This window comes from Camponotus vicinus, unplaced genomic scaffold (genome assembly GCF_025532165.1).
Source record: "Camponotus vicinus isolate PSW18456_S1 unplaced genomic scaffold, iyCamVici1.0 SCAF_3, whole genome shotgun sequence".
NCBI classification, from domain to species: Eukaryota; Metazoa; Arthropoda; class Insecta; order Hymenoptera; family Formicidae; genus Camponotus; species Camponotus vicinus.
The window spans coordinates 21051952-21073115 of record NW_028141967.1 but is presented as its reverse complement, the minus strand read 5'-3'; the positions used below and the strand labels follow the sequence as shown (position 1 = coordinate 21073115).

Sequence of the window (21164 nt, the reverse complement as noted above, 5' to 3'; positions counted from 1 at the left end):
TGCTTTATTATTAAAACATAAAAAGAAGGAAATTGGAAAAATTGTAGTACTGTGTTTCACTGGTAACGAAAATCCGCTCATTGTTGATGTTACTCGTAAATGGCCGCCGTTTCTGCATTATTTGCTTCGCAAGTTTCACGCAACATGACGTCATGTCGTTGCGATCGTGGCTGGCGTTCGAATCAGTTCAAATCTACTTGAATCCCGCGCTCAGTGATCGAATCGGAGTGGAATCAAGTGGATCGGAGTGGGAGTATGTCGATCGTACATACATGCCGTGATGGATGAAGTTTCGACGAACGGTAGGTATATTTTGGAAGGAAAAACATGTTATGGTAATCAAGTTATGGGTGATAACTCGATCTTGCCGATAAAAAGGGCGTCGCGACGATGAGACGCTGCTCGCGCGAGATGCCGTCAACGAAACGTCAACGCGTCACGCATCGCGTGGGCGTCCTATCTTCCGTGTCTCTCGTGTTGCCCACGCATTAATAAGTTTATTTATGCGTCTTTCATCGTATTATATCTTCCCGCGACAGAATCTTCGCACATTATTGCGATACGCATCGTTTAAACGAATCTGCGTCATGCTCCAATCGTCGTCAGCTACTTCGTTACATATTCGGTCGATCTTGTGCCTAATGTCAAATATGTGATTCATGTTTCCTTCCCAAGTACATCCCTCGAGTCCGCCTTTTTTCTTATCTAGAATGATTACACATATGTTTTCGCATATGATATATATTTGTGAAAATATTGATATTTTGAAACATAAATATAATATTTTGGATTGATGAATCAACAATACGTAGAGCCTTAATTTATTAATGATAATAATTTCTTTTTTAGATCTAGGAGGCGAGGAAAGTGGGGGAACATTAATATGTGCGGGTTGTTTGAATGCTATTGATGAAGATGAATTTATACAGGCATTGAACCAAGAATGGCACATTGATTGTTTTCGGTAAAAACATTAACACGCTTATAAAGAAAATAATGTTATACATAATATAAAATACATTGCAACTGTAATACGATATTAATTATATTTTATTTTTATATTGAGAAAAAAATTTTTTAAATTATAATTAATTTTAGATGTTCGGCGTGCGATATCGGCCTATCGTCTTGGTACTTTGAGAAAGATGGCTTGCTGTTTTGTAAAGACGATTATTGGGCCGCTTATGGCGAAGCATGTCAAGGCTGTGGTCAGATCATCACAGGTCCTGTTATGCTGGCAGGCGATCACAAATTTCACCCAGAATGCTTTGCCTGTACTTCTTGTGGTGCTTTTATTGGAGATGGTGAAAGTTATGCACTCGTTGAACGGTCTAAATTATACTGTGGGGTTTGCTATAAGCGACAGATGCAACCACTCAACAGGACAGCAAACTATCCTTTTGCTAGAAAACCACACAGCATTAGGCTAGTCGAAATACCTCCTAGCACGACAGATCCAGATAAGCAGAGAGGAATCAAACTCACATTAGACACAGCTCCCAGTCCTCGCAGTTGTGGTGCTTTGCTGCGTATTTCAGAGTATGTATGATAATATATTTTGTTTTTATAAATATCCTATTGTATGTACCATATATGCTACTTATAAATTGCGTGCACAGATGACTATTTCAATAGAGATTTTCTGAATTTAGAGATTAAAATTATATAGATAAGTAAACAAAACTCATATGTCATATATATGATAAAAGTACATTATATATCGATCTCTTCAGGATTAACTTATATACAGAGGATAAACTTATATATATATATATATACACATTTAAAACAATTGCTTCTCTTAAAATACTTATAACAATGCATGATTATTTTGATTATTTAAGAGAGAGTTGGTGTATATAAATTTACATATATTAGCCTCTAATAACATTCAACTAAAATGCAGGTTAATGAGAAATGTTCGTGGAAAGATCAGTAAGCTGCTGGCCTCTGTGATGGAGGTCCTATTTAGACTATGCTGCCACTTCTCTAATCATAGGTATTGCATAACAAATCAATAATATGCACTACATATTGCTAACTCTGACAGACTGTGCATTTCAATAATGATTTTGTGTAATTTTAACTAAAACATATGTGACAATCATATTATATGTTAATTACATATTATAACTATCATTTTTTTTCTGTATTATGTGCATGTTCAAAATGTAGCATATCAAGAAGTGACAGTTTATGTTGTTAGAATAATTTTAGATAGTTGTTGAGGAATTGCAGCTATTAACATATATTATCACTTAAACATACAATTGAAAAGCTATTTTGTAATTTAACTAAAAACTTAAATAGTTATAATATAATACAATATTATTAGTTATTATAATATTATATACTATAATAATATAATATTATATTACAATATTATTTCTGAATGTTATACTTTTTGCTTCTTTTTGGTCTCTGGTTTTTGATAAATTTTCGTATCATCTTATCTAATAAAAGAGCACTTTAAAGTATACATTAATATAATTAGGAAAATACAATTAATTAATAATCTTTAATGTATAATATGTTCCCATTGTTTATGTAACTTTCAGTAATCTTGTGAGGTCTTTTTTTAATCTTATCGCTGGTGTTTTGAAGTTGTTCCATATTCTGGCAATTATTTTTTATAAGTTGTGTTGCCATGTGAATATATGTTACAGTAAAGAGAAAATATAATGCATACAAAAGTTTGCATGTTCTGCTACTGCAATGTGTAATAGTGACAATAAAAATATTCCATAAAATAAATGTTACAGATTGAATATGTCCAGTGATCTTATATCATTACACATTGGCGACCGAATTTTAGAAATAAATGGCACCCCTGTTAAAGATCAGCCTGTGGAAAATATCGAAAATCTCATACAATATTCAGATACAGTTTTACAAGTAAGCCAAAACATTTCTAAAGTATTGTCTCATTTGCTTTGTAATTTAGCACAATTAAATTGTTTGACATAATCTTTGATGTTTTAGTTGACTATCGAGCACGACCCAGATGCGGTGTCACGACGGCCCACGTTTTGCTCACCGTCCTCGACCATGCTGACATGCGTTGGTAATCCCAGGACAAGTCCCGAAAACAAAGAGCGACTGTTTAAACGTCGAGATGAGGGTTATATGAGTAGTGCGCGGAGCCGACAATTACGAAGGACGAGAGATCCTATGCATAAAGAACGCAGTAGTTCTATGTCGCGATTACTTGACGGGTAAGTCAAGACGAGTCTTAGTAATTAGAGTGTAATTTATTTATCAATTTGAAATCCACCATAGATCTTCTCCAACGAATCCTACTTACGATCTGAGCCGAACCAGATCCTTTCGCGTAGAGCCAAAGAATCAGAGAATATTCCGAGCGAGTGATTTGGTGAAGGGCGAGCTTCTAGGTAAAGGATTCTTTGGACAAGTATTCAAAGTTACACATCGCGACACGGACGAAGTGATGGTTCTCAAGGAATTATATAGAGTGGATGAAGACGCTCAGAAAAATTTTTTAAAAGAGGTAATTTCATTTTTTAAGTGTATATATATATATATATATATATATATATATATATATATATATATATATATATCTGAGCAAAATATGCAAAATCCGAGCATTCACAAAAGTATTAAATTATATATACTTAATGTCAAAAATACTTGCACACTTTTTTTATTCCATTTATGTAACATATATATATGTATATAGAATGCTCAGATTTTGCATCTTTTGAATCTTTCGATGTTAAATTATTAGTTTCAGTTCTTATTTATTTTTTTTCGGAAACTATCCAACAGGTTGCAGTACTGCGTTCATTACACCATAACAACGTTCTTCGATTTATCGGTGTTCTTTATAAGGACAAAAAACTGCATTTGGTTACCGAGTATATAGCAGGTGGCACATTAAGGGCCCTGCTTCACGATACGAACGAACCATTGCCATGGGAACAGCGTACATCCTTTGCGAAAGATATCGCTGCCGGCATGGCCTACTTGCATTCCATGAATATCATTCATCGCGACTTGAATTCACACAATTGTCTCGTTCGTGAGGATAAGACTGTGGTAGTTGCTGATTTCGGTCTGGCGAGGATCATTCAAAATGGCAGTTCGCCGGATAATCGCAAATATAATCGACATTCCGATGGAGAAGTGAAGACCTCAAAGAAAGAGCGGAAGAAACGGTACACAGTTGTCGGAAATCCTTACTGGATGGCGCCCGAGATGATGAAGGGCAACAAATATGATGAGAAAGTGGATATATTTAGCTTTGGCATTGTTGTATGCGAGATCATAGGTCGAGTCCAGGCAGACCCCGACTATTTACCTAGATCGTCCGATTTTGGCCTGAATCAAAATGTTTTCAAAGAAAAATTTTGCTCTAATTGCCCCGAGACCTTTTATATGATCGCATTTCTTTGCTGCGATCTGAATCCGGATAAGAGACCACCTTTTGAAGTTATGGAAGTCTGGTTGGAAGGACTGGCCATGCATCTATCGGTAGGCGCCGAATTACCGGCAAATCTAGATTTTGACATTAGAAATTATAAAGGACCTAGTCCGAGTAGTAGCGAATCCACAACTCCGGAAACTTTGGCGCCACAATTAAAACCTATTAAGGAGGGCCAAGTGCATCAAGAGAAAAAGCGATCTAGCGGCTGCGATGACAGTACACTAGAACGTGAAATACAACCCGTACCGATATCTAACACGCTTCTCGTGCCTGAAGTCGTCAGTCCGCGTAACAGGTATACGAGGCAGAATAGCAAAAGTAATGACAGCTCGAGCAATGTGGGACGTTATTCGAGACAAAATTCCAAATCAAAAGACTTTGATAAAGAGAAGTCCATTGTAATTTCACCCGATTCCAGCGGTTTTAGCGGACGTTATCTAAGGAATAATAATGCCAAATTAAAAGATACATCTCCCGATATTCCAAATATCTACGCTTATTCAAAAATTGATACAAGCGAACATAATGTAACTCGAGTACCAACTATAGAAAAAATAAAGTACGTAGGAAGCGCAAGTCAGTGTACAGTTTCCGACGCTTCAGATTATATAATCGACAGTAAAGGCTCATATAAAATCAGTAACAATCTGAAACATAAATCAACGGAGAAGTCCAACGATACGAGTGGTTGTAAGATGAAATCAGAAAATAAATTTAAAATACCAGACACTGCAAGCTCCGTTGGTTCGTATTTGCGGCAAATCGGGAAATCTATCGGCGCTATAGAAAAGGAAAATAAAGCGATTAATAATCGAAACGATGTAAACTCTGGTGACATCAATCCAAAAAGAGTAGTTGGCGAAGGCACGAAGCCATGCAGCGGATCGTATCTGCGAAGAACTAAAATATCACCAACTAAGGAGACTACGAAGAACGCATTTTCTAATAAAGAGATTGATAAAGTTGATGGCGTTTCATCGTTACAGAAAAAGTCGGTACAGTCAAAAGTCCCACCGAATCAAGAGAATGTCATCGAAAAGGAAGATGTTAAAGATAGACTATCCAAACAAGAGAGCAACGTGTCCGACGTCGGCAGCATCTTGTCTAGACAGGGAAGTCCCACAGTATTAGATTGCACGTCTAAGTATAAAGATTACTCGTTCGATACCTACATGAAGGATGATTTTCGCAAAAATGATTCCTTCAAAATACATAGTTCGAGTCTATATCATACAGACAGTCTTTATTCCAACTCCAGCGTATCGAAGCGCGATAATCTTATCACACCTAATAGGCAAAATGCGAGTGACGACGGTAATCGTCCTGTTGTAGCCGAATCAATGAGCGATGATACTAAGACTCCGATGATGACTTCGTCTATTTATGGCAGCGATTTAAAGAATTGTCTGGCTGATTACACCAGGTGCTACAAGGGTATCGATGTTTGCAGACAGGACAGTTTCGGCTCCGATAGTGCACTTGGTACTATGAAGAGCGATTTCTTCGCGGATATTGATTTCGCGCAAATGAGGGATGGCAGACATACACCGGACTTGTGCCATACATCCGAAAGGTGCTGCACACCTAATCGTCCAACGACACCGATAGAAAGTACCGCTTTATAAATTAAAACGCAAGGAGATAACAGCTTTCCAAGATATCGAAATAACGTGCGTAATCCCTAATAATGATTGAATCTCAATGCTACTAATTTGATCTCTTTATTCATAATATGTAAGATTCGAACATGTAACGTGCTTAGTTTGCAGTATTAATTTTTTTAGTTAAAGAAGTTACTTCGTCCATTATTTTTATTGCTTAAAGCGAGGAAAGATTGAATTCATTTTGATATATGTGCAATATATTTTTATAAAAAATTTCTTGAAAGGATAATATTACATTATTTTATTGAAACTGAATTTAAAATATTGAAAGAATTGATAAAAAGGTTTAAAATGCAAAACTTTGAGATAGAAATATATATTCCCGTTAATAAATCAAAATGCTTGTCTCTTACTAAAGAAAGAAATGACAAGATGCAATATTCAGTATTAATGAATTTCATGCGCCTATCGGACTTTTACAGATTTTTAGATCGTAATAACATCAGTAGTTAATTAGCCATAAGGATTCTATTACATTCCTCTATGAAAAATCTTGCCACAAGGTTTTTAAAAATGGATAATAAAACATGACTCTTCGATAAAAGCATTCCATCCAAAATACTATTTACAAAGCCGGAATTTTTTGATAAGTACGATATTACTAGCGTGTGCTCGAAAAAACCGACACTGTAAATATGTCGATTTTTGCAGATTACAAATTACACGAATTATAGAATCAAAAACCAAAGTCAAAGTTGGTGCAAATACACATTTCTCCAGATATTGTACAACCACGAGATTATGTTTTCTTTAAATTGTAGACTTACGTCATGTAGAATCAGTTTTTGTAGAATAGAATGTAAAAATGGTATATCTGTTACTGGATATATAGATGTACATCACAGTGTAAAATATTGTATAAGTTTGTAATACTGCTATGTATATGTACAGATAATTGATATATTATATATGTATGTATACATACGTGCATATAAATATATACATATACATGCGACACGTTTATATCTTCGTTATACCTGTAACTATTCTTGATATATTTTGATAAAATGAGATTACATATACTAAAAATTATTTATATATCTTTTATTTGCTGCATTATACATTTTTTAACGAAGATATAAACGGACTGCAAAGTAGTATATTTCGTGTGTATAAAAAAAAATAATTTGTATATAATAATTTTGTACATATATTCAAATATTTTTCAAAACACATCGAGAGAGTTCTTAATAAGTTTTATAATTGCGATGTAAGTATATATATATACATATATACACACAATTAGTTTTTTCTTTCTACATTCTATTCAAAATATTGTTCCCTTTTCTATTTCATGACGTTTAAGTAAAAATTATATGCTTTTATAGATGCATTTTTAAACACAATAATGTCAATACTCATAAAATTTCATGTTTTTAAACATTCTGTTTAAATCGAAAGTTAAGAGATTATTTCATGTTATGTTATGAAATTAGAATAAAAATAATGTGACCATTATTCGAAAATTTTTTCGGATGCACTTATATGTTTTGGTTAAAGTATATTGTTTCAGAAATTATTAACGATTATTTATTTGTAATAAAAGCATTTTCAAATTATTTACAGACAATGCATTTTGTAACTTGTAATCATTTTTACCCTAAAACTGCATATTGGATAAATGAAAAAAGAACCAATCAAATAACCCCGTCTTTTAACTTTCTCGTGCTTATAAAGAACGGGAGAAATATTATCACAAAATGTTATTCTCGATATCGTAAGCGTATTATTATCACTTAGAACAAAGTATCATTAAATACATGTCTACTCATAAAAACGGACGGTTATGTGCAATAATTGTACGGCTTACTGTATGTATATGGTAGAGTTAGTCTAAAGAGATCATTTACGGCTTATATATTGTTAGTTAATGAGAGTAAACTAATTAACAAACTAGTTGCAGTAGAGAATTTTGTAAAACATTACAATGTGTTATGCGAAGAAAAAGTTTTGCATTCTCGGCATGCAGCGTTCGTACAGCCGTATGATTTCGATTTTGCAATGTGAAAATCATATTCAATGTAAATAGAATGGTTGAAAAGCGAATAGTCATAGCTCTAAACGTGTCGTGCGAATGAAGGAAATGGCGATTGTGTAGACGTCAGATAAATCAAACATGTAAGATACATATATTGGACTGAAAATTCGCATAATCTATTGTAACGACTCGCTTACATTTTACATAATGCGAGAATGAATTATTGTAACATGCCGCGTGTGAAACAGTATTAACATTACTCGCTACATCTTGTTGCTTAGTAGTAACATACGTTCGCTATATCGTACTTCTTTGATATATACCGGGCACAAAAATCATGTAATACCTGTAAAGAGATATCTGGAATGAGTAGACGTTATTTTTATAGCTCCTGTAAATTTTCACATCTTTTTGATAGCCGACACGATCGTAGACTAATATATAGAGTGTCCGACCATTAGCGCATTAATCTAATAACGATTAAGGCTAGAATGGTGGAATACACTATATAATCTCGATTATCGAATATTTTTTTTACTCTATAAATTGTGAATCACTTACTGATCTGATCTATAGTTTTGAACAGATATCTTTTATAGATATAGAAAAACTAATGTCTCTATAATTGAGACTGTAATTTTTTATAAGAGAAACAATATTCTTGTAATTTTCACTCTTTCTGTCGGCCTAATCGGCCTAATTTTGCACATAGAAATCCTGTAATAATTTTGACATATTTCGAATTGCGAATTGTTTTTATATATGAAGATGCAGATTCGATTTAACTTAGTAAAGTATTTAGTCATCACGAGAGAGAGTCGCGAGGAATTTGACTCTATTCAATACAATATTATAATACAAGCATTTAATTGACGTTAATGGTATAATAAACCTTGCGAATTGACGTTAATGTTATAATAAACCTCGCGAAATTTTTGGTACGAAGCGAACGTTATCCAGATATATGGCTAGCAATAAAAAAAGGGACGGCCTTGATGATTTCCAGATGCATTCGGGCTTAAAACAAATTCCTAAGCGAGAGCAATAATTGCGTTATCAACAATATATGTATACGTTTTCACGTTGTTTTACTGCACATAAGTTGATGAGCGGAATTGAAATGCGACTTCGAACCAAGTTAAATATGTCTGTTATATCGATGACAATATATAGATCTCGATGACGATTGTTTCTAATATATCGGCGGTCTATATATTTGCGAAGGGGGAATGAAAAAACTAGAGATTTTTCTATTATCTTCATAGTATTTTCGTTATCTGTGTAAAGGTAAGTTTACGAGAAAGTTATCGCGCAGAGTTTTCTTTTATGTGAAACAAAAATGTGTGTTATTTAACATTCCAATAATTTAGCAAAAAGAAAAGAAATACAAAATAAACCGTTGACAGTATACGAGAGTGTTTTGTATAATCGTCCTTTTAACTTAAGCATCCTTAGCTATAACTATGCCATTAAAATTGGAATGAAAAGCTAACCATCTGTTTCACAAAACTTTATAAAATTCATATTTAATTTAAATAATTATATAAAGCACAGTTTGTGTGAACGTATATTGTCTCATTTGAATATTCTCGCTATGTCGATAAATTACCATTAATCGATAAATTACCTTATCACACGTTCTAGTTAAAGTTGCTACCATTAGATGGCAGCATGCTTTGCACCGTATAATCGAAAATCTGACAGTTTGAATCCTAAATTTCGTAAGAGTACACAATTGTTCCTTGCATCGAGTACAAGTTTCACGGATGTGTGATATTGTTAATCATCGTTTGAACTAAAAGTGATAGAGTATAAAACGATGGAGAAAATTCTCCGTTGAAAGTTGCTTAAAAGAAAAATGTTCCGTCAAGAGGGAAAATTCCTTATTTAGAAGAATTCCTTTGCACGCTCTCTCTTTGTCGAGCAAAGGTATCGTTTCAAGTACGAATTTAGCAAGAAACTATATAACATTTCTAAAGATCGTATGTATAAGTGCTTTAAACATAAGTGCGCGAATGTATGTATTATATTATATATTTAGGAATTTGAATTTTTATTTGAATTTCCCACTTTCTCGAACTCATTATTCCGCAGGGGGGCGCTGCCGATTTTCAAAAGCTGTTAATCGAGGCGCAACCGTCGCGCGCGCGCGAAGAGTTCGGTCGCGAATAAATCGGCTTCGGGGAGAAAAATTGAGATTTATACCTCGCGAAGAAAACGTGTGTCGAGTGAGTAAGTGCTCATCCGCGTTTCCGCGTGCGGACAAAAGTGCGCGTGTAATTTGTCGCCGATGGCAGCGAGGAAAAGGAGACGAGCGGCGAGACGGGACGGATCGCGGTAGGGGAGAAGATGGCGGCAACGGCAGCGGCAATAAGAAGGTAAGGAAAAAGCCGGCGTTCGAGCGCGGAAATTTATGAGTCGCGACGTGTCGACGGAAACCTTAAATTTTAACGTTCCTGCGTCGCCCGCGCTCTCGCAGTCGGGGGTCCCAGCTCTCCGCGCGCGCCGTTTTAAGGATCTAAGAGGGTCGCGGGGGAGGGGGAGATTATACGACGCCGGGACGCGACGAGGGGAGGAAGAGGATGGATGAACCCGGGCGGCGACGGCGACGAGTTTACATATAACGCGTCTCGAGCGCGCGGGGCATTCGAGTAAAATGATAATAAACGCGCGTCGCGCATCTCGTCGACACGACGCGACGCAAATTTCATCGCTCCTGGCTTTCCCGGCGTTTCGAAACATGGCGCCGCTCGAAAGCGCTATCGTCACCAACAGTGACGTCGTGTGACGTCGGTAGGACGATGTATGTCGACATCACGTGTTAGGTATCGCGCCAGATACGTCAGATATGCATAGAGTTGCATAGATAGATGTGCGCTTTTATTTAACGCGAGATGACATTAGTACGAGAGAATAAAATAATTAGATGCTTCTTTCTGTCGATTATGCAATAGGAAAAAATCCGATAAGAAAATTCTATCTATATAAATACAAAATAAGATTTGAAATCCTCGTAACAAATATATGTTAGATGATTTGAAGTGAAAGAAAATGCGCGTTTTTCGTTTATGTATCGGGGGTGCTTTTCTAATTATTAAAAAAATTATACGAAAATAATATAAAAAAATTGATAACAAAATTATATATGATACGAATTATGCTAAGCTCATATATATAAACGAGGAAAGAGATCGAGTATATGACATTTTTCTCGGGATAGATCGACGAAATTTTTCGAAATGGTCGATCGAACAGCCGATGCTTATCTAAAACTTTTGGGATTTATCTGCGGTACGTTATGGTGTAATAAAGTCCAAGTAATTTCACCGCCGGCTCGAATTCTCCCGCGTCATAACACTGGCTTTATAAAGGATTAAACACTACAGTCCATAAAATGCATTTTTGGAAATAGAAATATACTGCGCGATGAATATTTTATATAAAGTCAATTATATTAAATTCCAATGACGTATGAGCATAATTATTTTCTCTAATTATTCTCTATACCTTGGATTATTTCTGTCAAATTAATTTTAATCAATATTCCCAAATTGGAACTAGAATTTCATTTATTTGATTTTTTCTTTCACGAAATCTTCAACAAAACGGGCCTTTAAATATAATTTAAAATAATTTTAAAATTCTATGCATCTCTCTCTCTCATCATGATAAAATTATTTTTATGAATCTCTCTCTTTTTCTCTTTCTCTTTCTCGAAAAAGATTCAAAGGGATTCAAATTCGTTTAATCTGCGATTGATCTCTGACTTAAAGCAACACACGGCTTAAATTCGAAATGTACCTGTGCGGAGAAAGAGATCGCGAAAAAGGGAAGCTGAGGAAAGAAAGGGGAAAAACACATAGATTCTCTCTTTCTCCGTCTCTCTTTCTCTCTCTTCGTAAATCTTCCATGCGTGTAACTCATCTGACGAAGGAAGCCGCGCGGCGCTCTCGTTGCGAACGGAGTTGTTTATGCTTTCCTGTGCAGCGCTTTCTGAAATATGCAAATCGCGCGTATTCGCATAATGGCGTTATCGCGGTGGGATGCCGGCGACGACGACGACGGCGACGGCGAGATAGCTGAATTCACCTCGCGGCTCTTTCGCCGACTTCAAACGACGCGCCTACCGCGGGCCCCGGTCGTTCGAGAAGAAAATCAACATCGCGTTTCTCATAGCGATAAACGCACGATCTGCGAATTCCCGGCGCGAAACGAAGCCGTCTTGCCTCGCGTTAATATGCGGTGGCAAAACGATAGCATGGGATATCGGCGTATCTCGTAAATATTAATGCATAAGATGCAAAACGGCGACTGTATTTAGATTGTTACGCGGATCGCCAATAGAGAGTCGGTTCAACGAATGTACATATGCGCGTAAACAATTATATCTATTGTCTATTATCGAGTATACGCTTTAGACTTGAAAGATTAATCAACTTCCTTTCATGTTAATGCTCCATCGCGAATATTTCATGTATGTTCATTTAAGAGTATCAATCTATTATTACTGTTAGTTATGATTTAAAAGGCGAGAGATTAAATAAATTCTCGCGTTCGCACGTTTTCCTCTCCGCTCCGCTTTTAATATCTCAGGCTTATCGATGCTCGGGTGAAACGCTTCCGCGCGGCGATAAAGCGAGGTGCGGGAGTGCGCGCGCGGAACGGGGGCGGTCTTACATATTATAATTGATACGTTACAAGCGCTCCTACACGCCGTATAAGTTTATCTCCGACGCGCATCGACGAAACCGGTTAGATAACGAGGCGCGCGCGCGCGCGCTACATCATATAATAAGGTTTAATTATTCGGATAATGAGGGCCGCGCGCTCGCACTCGTCTAATGACAAATAGCGGCCCGACACGGCCACATCGTACCCGTGCGATGCCGATGTAACGCGTACGGCGAAAACGACAAACAGCGCACCGATTTCACGTCTCGTCGCGCTACCGTGCACGCGTCTTTTTTCGCCTCCATTATGTAAAAGATCGATTTGCGCTCTAATTTATTTTGAAGATAGAGGGGCCGGAAGGCGCGAAAAAAAAAACACGCGCTTATAGTCAGTTTCCTGTTCAAGCAGAAGCGGTAAATTTAAAAAAATATATAAATGATTGTCGTGATAAAACAATTTTAAGAATTATTCGTTATATTTTATGAATTTTTTTTACGCAACATTATCATAATTTTCTTATTCAATCGAAATGGATGTCATTGATTATTTCGGCGCTAATTATTCCGGCTCGTGAACTTCTATCGTCGTATATTTTTCGCCGTACAAATTACCGATCGAAGAGAGAGACAAATAGCATGGTGCGATCCATTTAGTTCATCCTCCATTTTAATGAACTTGTTACGTCCGGCGATCGTCGAGGCTCCCGTCTTCCTAGTGTTTCTCAAATTTGAATTCTCGAGATCGTAAAGTACCGATGTAACCATCACCACACGGAGCCGGACGCACAATCGAAGCGAAAGATCTCGAAGGTATCTTCGATGCCGCCGTCGAATTCCAACGAGATCTTAAAAGAAAGGAAAGACTCGAGAGAAGGATGATGTACGTTCTGATCGTTCCCAGGGAACGGATGAAAGGGAAGGAGGGGGAGAAGAGCACACGTCGTATCCACGTTTTTGACGATATTTACGTGTGTCCGTATTGCGGTCAAACGGCTGTCGAACAGCGGGTTTTACAACGCGGGGACAGCATATATGTTGAATCAGAAACGTATCATCGGACCCGGAGGCTCTACTGCTCGCTTACACGCAAGTAGATGGATGAAGGTGGCTCTTAGGAGAAGAGAGGAGGTGGCGGTTGATGGGTGTAAACTCGAGATAGCATCTCCGACTGTCCTCTCCGTCGACTGGATCTACCGACTCCTACATCTCTCCGCCCGACTAGACCTGTCGTCTTTACCCGGTTTTTAATTATCCCCGGGGTTTACCCTCCGCACATAAAGACAAAGGTGAATTTCACGGGCGCGGTCAGGTAAGAAGCGCCGCCGCTTCTCGAACGGGTGACGTTTTGACGCGTCTCTTATGACGAGATTTCGGAGAGGTGACCCCTAGACTCGGTGATGTATCGTTTTCGGCTACGACACACACACACATACGCTCTTCCTCTCTCTCCGTCTGCCTGTTCTATCTCGTCGCTAAAATTCGTCGGGAATTTTTTTGTCGGATATCATATTTTGAGCACATTAGTGTCGTTTAGTAGTTGCGAAGAACTTTTAGTGAAAAATTATCTCCGGTAAATATATAGTCATAATTAGTACTATAAATAAGATAATCTTGCTTTGTTTTCTGTCTAGTATATTTCTATGCGTGAATTTTTGCTAAGTGAATTTCGTGAAAGCACTTTTAAAAAGATAGATAAGTTTTCCATTAATACAAAAATGCAAGAGTGTTGCATTTACGAGAATTTCGGAAAGTGCATCTATACACACACAGGATGGTTGTATATTATTTTATTACCTCCTCGGCGCCACTTGTTTTTAGCCGAGTATTGCAATCGGAACGAATTTAGCGGATCGATCTTGTCGCATATTCGAATTGAAAGCGAGCGGGACGGAAATAACGAATAGTCGGGTCAAGTCTTTTAAACGGTTGAACCTCAAGACCGGGAGATGTGTACAGGAAAGACACAAAGTGCCGCTATCCGCACCATCAGTGTCCGATACTAGGCTCAGGTGACACGCTTTCCGAAAAGGTACCTACGTACCCTTATTAAGGTGGAGACACAAGATGGGCGCCTCGACAGTGCCTCGCCGATGACAGCAAATATTTACAACGTCATGCTACCTAGAGTAGGCGTTCTCTCGTGCGTGCTTGGCCATTTCGCCGGCGTCGAAGGTTTCTCCTCTCGATATAGAGCGTGTTTTTACCACGCGACGCACCTTTTTCCCATTCGATCGAATTAATCTCAGTTAACTCCAAAATCAATTATGTCAACGCTTAATTGTTATGTATTTATTTTCGTACTTATTTACTTATTACCGTATTTTCAGCAAAAATATTTTAAGTAGGATGTATAAAAAATTTCATTAATTTATATATAATTTAGATTCGCGTACGCATATAATTTATGTCTTCGAAAATGATTATCGATTATGATTATCAAGATTTTGCTCAAAGATTCTAAATCCAATCCGAAAAATTGCTAATGATATTAGGATTTGATTTTGCAATTGTAGAAATTCATTACATCAATTTGTTCTTCAAAAATATACACTGATTGATTATGACCATGTATTCTATATTTTGATATTCTTGTTACCACGAAATTCATACAATAATTAATGAATTGCGGGATGCTCTCTGTTAACATATTAATTTACAATCAACAAGTTAATAGTTACGCGATTAAATATGCAATAAATTGAACCAATCGAACCGTATTCTGTTTTCGGGCGTTTAGTCATATTCATCGATAAACAAAATGTAACCGCGATGTTTTAATAATAAGTCTCAAATTACATAGCCCAATATTATGAGTCTAACGATGTTAATGTTATTTTTCTCTCTAAATTCATAAGTTTCATTAGTTGCGTGCAGGTAAGAAAATAAAACCTTTTATTAGTTAATCTTAAGAATTTTATAATTTAATAAAATCTCTTAATTGAGGTACAAACGATATAATAGCGCATAGGTTGTAATAGAAACGTGATAAAGGATTTTCATATTTTTATTATATTTTGTTTTGCTGTATGAAGAAAGTATTTCATTTAACTTAGTACCCGATTAGTACTCGACTGTTGAAGCGTTAATTTTTTTCATCGATTAAAAAAAAAAAAAAAAATCGAAATTTCCGCCGCGCGAGTACGCGTTCGAAACGAAAATCCGAGGTATTCCGCTGTCAATCGTTGTAGGGGGAATTTTCGGTGATACCGAACAGGGCAAAGCGGCCCAATGCTGACCCCCCACTGGGGTATCGGTTACGCTTAAACCGCGTTTAAGGCTCTCGGAGACGCGGCTTTTCGTGCGAGCTAGGGCGGCAGGGCTCGACTTGGAAGAGAACTTACGAGAGGGCCGGCTCGTTTTCTCTCTTTCTCTCTCTCGAAGGGCTCCGAGACGGTGGCGCCAAGGAGATTCGTATCTTGGCGCGGGGCCCCGAGAAAGGGCTCCTCTTCCTCGGCTTTACCCCACCATTGGCGCGTCGTGGACCTCGTCAAAGATAATATCTGATTCCAAATCGTTCGTTCGTTCGTGCAGGCTTCCATGTACTCAGACTCGTTTCCTCGGGTCCGGTACGAATGTCATCGTGTTCGCTTCTTACAAGCGAAATCGGGCCCTTCTCTCTCCTTCTCTCCTTCTCTCTTTCTTTCTCTTTCATGAAGCCCTCTTTTCGTACGCGCCGAATTAACGATCGGAAGGGCATACGTACTGTCGACGGATGCACGGAACGATCGAGATTAATTGCGAGCCGCGTTTAAGAAAGAGAAAGGAAGAGTTCCCTTCCGTGGCGATCTTAAAGAATCGACGCCCGCGATTTGTATTCCGTGAGTCCGTTTCGCGAACTGATGTCTCATAATGACGCATAATCAAAAGCATCCTTTGTGACGCGGCACAACGCGCTTATTAATCGAAGTATTATACGGTGATGTGATAAACGGCGCACGAATCCTTCGAATATTATCATTTAAATGGACACAATTTAGTGGGAGATACCGCGAATATCGTATACTTTGCTCTTTCGTGATCTGAAATTTTGGATTATAATCTTCTTTTTCTAAAGAAAAAGAGTATAATAGCAGCCAATTTCACGATCATCGCGCGCAATCCATGAATTAAAGAAATTTAAGGAAACAAAATTGAATTGAGGAATAAAAGAATAGCTCGTGACTAATAGGCGGCGTTGTTTCATCTTTCAATAATATACTGCCATCTGATTATACTTAATATAATCAGACATTTTAATATAAGGAATATTCGAGAATTATTTTGTGATTTTTTTTATCTGTCTGACATCAGATGGAAAGAAAAGCTCGATCGAAAGAGTTTAATGAAAATTATATAGCAACGGCAGATAATTGCCAAATATGAAGTAAAAAATAAATTACGGTTCGATCATGTTAAAAAGTATCGTAAAGAGAATTATTACCTTCGATAAAAAAATTATCGTCGTTAATCGTTTTATATCTCGAGTGTAAAAATTATTTTGATTGCACCGTGTATTACGAGAGAAAAACCCTAAGGTCTCTCTCGCGCGATCGAGAACGAAAAAAACCATATTCCGACAGAGATAATCGCGCGCGATAATTAATTAGGGAAATAATATAGCACTCGACATTAATTATACGAGTTACACGGTGAAACATAAATACATCGCGTTTTTAGATCTGTTTCGAGTAATCACCGATGTCGGAATACGTTAAGTTCTTATTAAGTCGATATCATTTTCTCTCAATGTATGTTATTTTAAGTTTAAAAATTCAATTCCTGCGATTCGCGTCTTATAATTGTACTCTGTTTCAACCTCCATTCTGCCAACCAAGATGGCGTGTATTTTTCCACAGACTATATTTCCCCTTTCGCGTTTGCCTCGTAAGTGAAACGCGTCATCTTTGTGGCGAGAAAAGCACCGCAGGCGCGCTAAGCGCTAGGGTCAAGGAAACGCGGTCGGCCAGTCAAAAAATCAAGCATTTGTATTCCGCGGAGATTTTTCAACGGCGGCTGGACAGTTTTCTCATTTCGTTTATGGCCAGTCGTAACATAACTTGGGACCTCTACTACTACTACTACAACCGCTGCCGCCACCACCACAATCACTGTCCTCGTGCTAGCTCGCGCGCTCCATTCTCGCAGCAGCCGTTTTACTCCTCTCCTCTCCTCTCCTCTCCTCTCTTCGTGGCGGATCACTAACGCGAGACGAGTTTGCGTAGGTGGAACGAGCTCCGGTATCCGTTCGAGGAGCGTTTTAAGCGCGGTGCAAAGACGCGAGATGTGCTGCTCGTAATGCCATTCCTCGTAAATCGCCCAGGCTGCGACGGGAGGTCTTCGATTGTAAAAATCCCAACTTCCGCCCGACTTTTCCTTGCGATCGCGCCGTCAGTCGTTACTCGAGCGTTACGGATCACGTCGCTTCTAAATTGCATTGCGCGGCGCGCCGCTGAAATCGTCTGGTCGATAAAACGTCGAATCGCGTGACGATTGAAGAGAGTAGAAAAAATGGCGTACACAAATCTCGCAGTCTCGTAAAATCAATGCTAATATATTCCAAGTTCTACCAATTAAAAGATTCTATTTCGTTCCTCAGAAATATCTCGTCATTATATGCAAATGACAGCGTTAACTCGCGAACCGAAGGTCGACCGTGCTTTTATAAGGATCAGATATAACGAGCGGCGCGCGCACATTCGAAATATTTATTTTTCGAAAATGAAGAAGCAGTCTGGACCCGAGCGGGTCCAGTCGGAGACAGGTTCACGCTAAATGGCGGTCAGACCAGGCATGTCGCGCGCCGCGGGATGTCCCGGTCAAAAGCGCCGGCTTTGCCTTTCTTCGCCCCACGACGTCCTATCACTCCTCTCCCGTACGCACCCTTTATCTCGAACCCCACCGCCGAACAAGCGGATTAATTTTCGATCGGGTTACGATATTCGCGATATATTTTAATAGTGTTGGGCGATTAAAAAAAAGATTGAATTATTAATCGCCGAAAAAAATACACCTGATTCTGAGCAATTTCGTCAATTCGCATTATTAAATTCCCGTATTTGTGTTTTCGCGTGTATTTCTGCAGGTGCTCGCTTAATTGTACGCGTAATTCCATCCGTTTTCTAACAGTCAGGCGAATCGTAACAAGGTATCATCGAATCGCGCGTAATTCGGGGCAGCGTCGGGACGCGCGATTTCTTTCTAGATGATTTACAAATTAGCTTCCGTTCCTACCGGTCGTAGGGAGATCGCCAACCGCCATTCGGAATGATCGGTGCGCCGAGGATGGAGGTTTCGTTTACCGCAAGGTAGCTTCTGCGAAGAAGGGCTCCTATTAGTACTTTTGGCTCGGGCCAACCATGCCGCCCACCTTCGCAGCCGCGGCGCAGGATAACATATGGTTAGCTGAGATCTCTCCAAACTCCATTAACATAACGCCGATCTCCACCTGCTTCAGGAAAAACGCGAGAGAAGGACGAGGCCCGGTGGTAACTAAGTCGATTCTCTCTCGAACACTCTGTCGTCGAGACGACTGTCGTTATCGCGTCTCTTTCCTCGGTGACACTTTCTTTCCTTCCTCGTTTTCACGATCCCCGACGACCACGATCGATCAGACTGTTTCGCGGAGGGAAAGAAAAGCGCTGTATTAAATGTTTCCTTCACCCAGCAAGACGTTAAACGCCAACGAAAAACGTCAGGGCTTTTAAGTTCCCTTGCTTCCACAAACGCGATCATTTGTCTTAAATTAATGCGCTCAGTTTTATTATTTCATTATTAATCTTATTGTAATAATGATTTGTTTTTAGAAAATACGATGCAAGCTAATTAAATTACTTAAATTTCTAGCATATAAAAGGAAATTATATTAATTACTTTTATCAATTTTTAATGACTTAAGTAAATTTTAATAAAGATTTATTTTAAAATATGCGCTATATATCTATGACAAGATATATTTGATGGAACCGGCTTCATCTCGAAACAAACGTTTTTACTTGGACTGCCGGTCACGAAGAGAAACGAGCGCTTCTACGAATGGTACACGTCTGTCGCTTTTTCTCCGCCGCGATATAAATATGCTAGGATTAATACGCGGAGCACAAATCCCAAATTATAGTCGTAGTTTATTGTCCGATATGCGTCTGCGCGAACCACCATAATAATAAAACAAAAAGATTTCTTTCGTTGGGGTGCGTCCGCTCTACGCGCTATCGTTATCGTCCCACCGGATCGAATGCGTGACAGACTGCAGGCAATATTGCATTCCTATCTGTCTATGAATTCGCTAGGAATCGTCCTACATTTTTCCCTATACGATATACTGTCAAGAGGGGACGGATACCAATTTTCGCGCTAAAGATTATCGGCGCGACCGTAACGAATATATATCGATGTGATTTCACGTGCTGCGAAATTCAGAAAAACGGCTGGTTCGACGGCAGAAATAATTCTCTTAATATGTGTCACAGTATGCTTTCGATACTTAAAGATGAATCATGACGAGTATGTATTATCAAGGAGATAATAGGATGTCATCTTCGTTTATAGTGCCATCGTACTCGGAATTCACCGAAATTTATTTATTAGAAAAAATGTAATTATTTAGAAAGAAATAATTATTATAATTATTTTAATTATTTTAAAAAAGTAATATATAATTCTATAATCATTTAAAAAAAAAGCAATGTAATTATTTTTAAAGTAAAAATTTTTTAATTATTTTTCAAGTAGAAATCTGCTTGCGCAAGAGTAACTTTTTGGTGAAATTTTTTCTTGTTCTCGTATACATGTTATCGGCGACCCGTAATTTGACGAGTATGTACTTAAAGCATCGTCGCATTACGCCTCGAGATGCTGGTTTCTCTCTTCGAGGCTGTCATCGCGCGAGCAAACCTTAATTTACTGTCGATCCGCATTCACCCGCAGTGCGCTCGTGCGTCTGTTCTAATTGCAGGTCCGCAAACTTGTAAGAAGAATATGCTCCGATACACACCCCCTGACCTTCCCACCTGCCGTCATCCCACGCGAAACTTCTGTAAGATATCAACAATGTACCGCGATGTATCATTCGATTTAGTGTAACGCCTCCACGTGAAGTGCATTCACGTAACAAAGACATTTGCCCGCGGAAGAATCGGAATCGGGAGATCATCATCGATGCGATAAATCGTTAAATTATTGTTACAGCGAGATGTAACAATCGCGAATTTATTATTCCGAGATTGATATAAATAAACAATTTAATAGACCGGTACGATGCGCAACAGAGATGTAACACACGATGTTAATTTGTAAAATATAAATATATAGATTATAATACGTATATATAAATACATAAACTAAAATATATCAGTGATATTTTTAAAAACAATAATTGTACAATAATTTTGAATTTTTATGTTCCTCTAAAAGATATTTAATAAAAAAAA

At 38.0% G+C, this 21164-nt stretch overlaps 1 protein-coding gene and 1 long non-coding RNA gene across 5 annotated transcripts in view; both read left to right on the top strand.

Annotated features, from left to right (window-relative positions):
• The first annotated feature begins 222 nt into the window (after positions 1-222).
• Positions 223-9497, top strand: Limk1 (LIM domain kinase 1). 2 transcript variants are annotated; one of them, XM_083093433.1, is made up of 8 exons: positions 223-302; positions 850-964; positions 1099-1539; positions 1907-1999; positions 2763-2895; positions 2983-3215; positions 3280-3508; positions 3790-9497. In XM_083093433.1, exons 1-8 carry the CDS (start codon positions 281-283, stop codon positions 6070-6072), a joined length of 3549 nt encoding a protein of 1182 aa, XP_082949559.1. In that variant the 5' UTR covers positions 223-280; the 3' UTR covers positions 6073-9497. The 2 variants fall into 2 exon arrangements, with proteins under 2 accessions (XP_082949559.1, XP_082949560.1); XM_083093434.1 differs by lacking the exon at positions 1907-1999.
• Positions 9498-9785: 288 nt separating this feature from the next.
• Positions 9786-21164, top strand: part of LOC145969356 (uncharacterized) — a 79998-nt gene continuing 68619 nt past the window's right edge. For all 3 annotated transcript variants that reach the window (XR_014438054.1, XR_014438053.1, XR_014438055.1), the window contains exons 1-2: positions 9786-10018; positions 10184-10467. This is a non-coding gene — a long non-coding RNA (uncharacterized LOC145969356). The remainder of the gene's footprint in view (positions 10019-10183; positions 10468-21164) is intronic.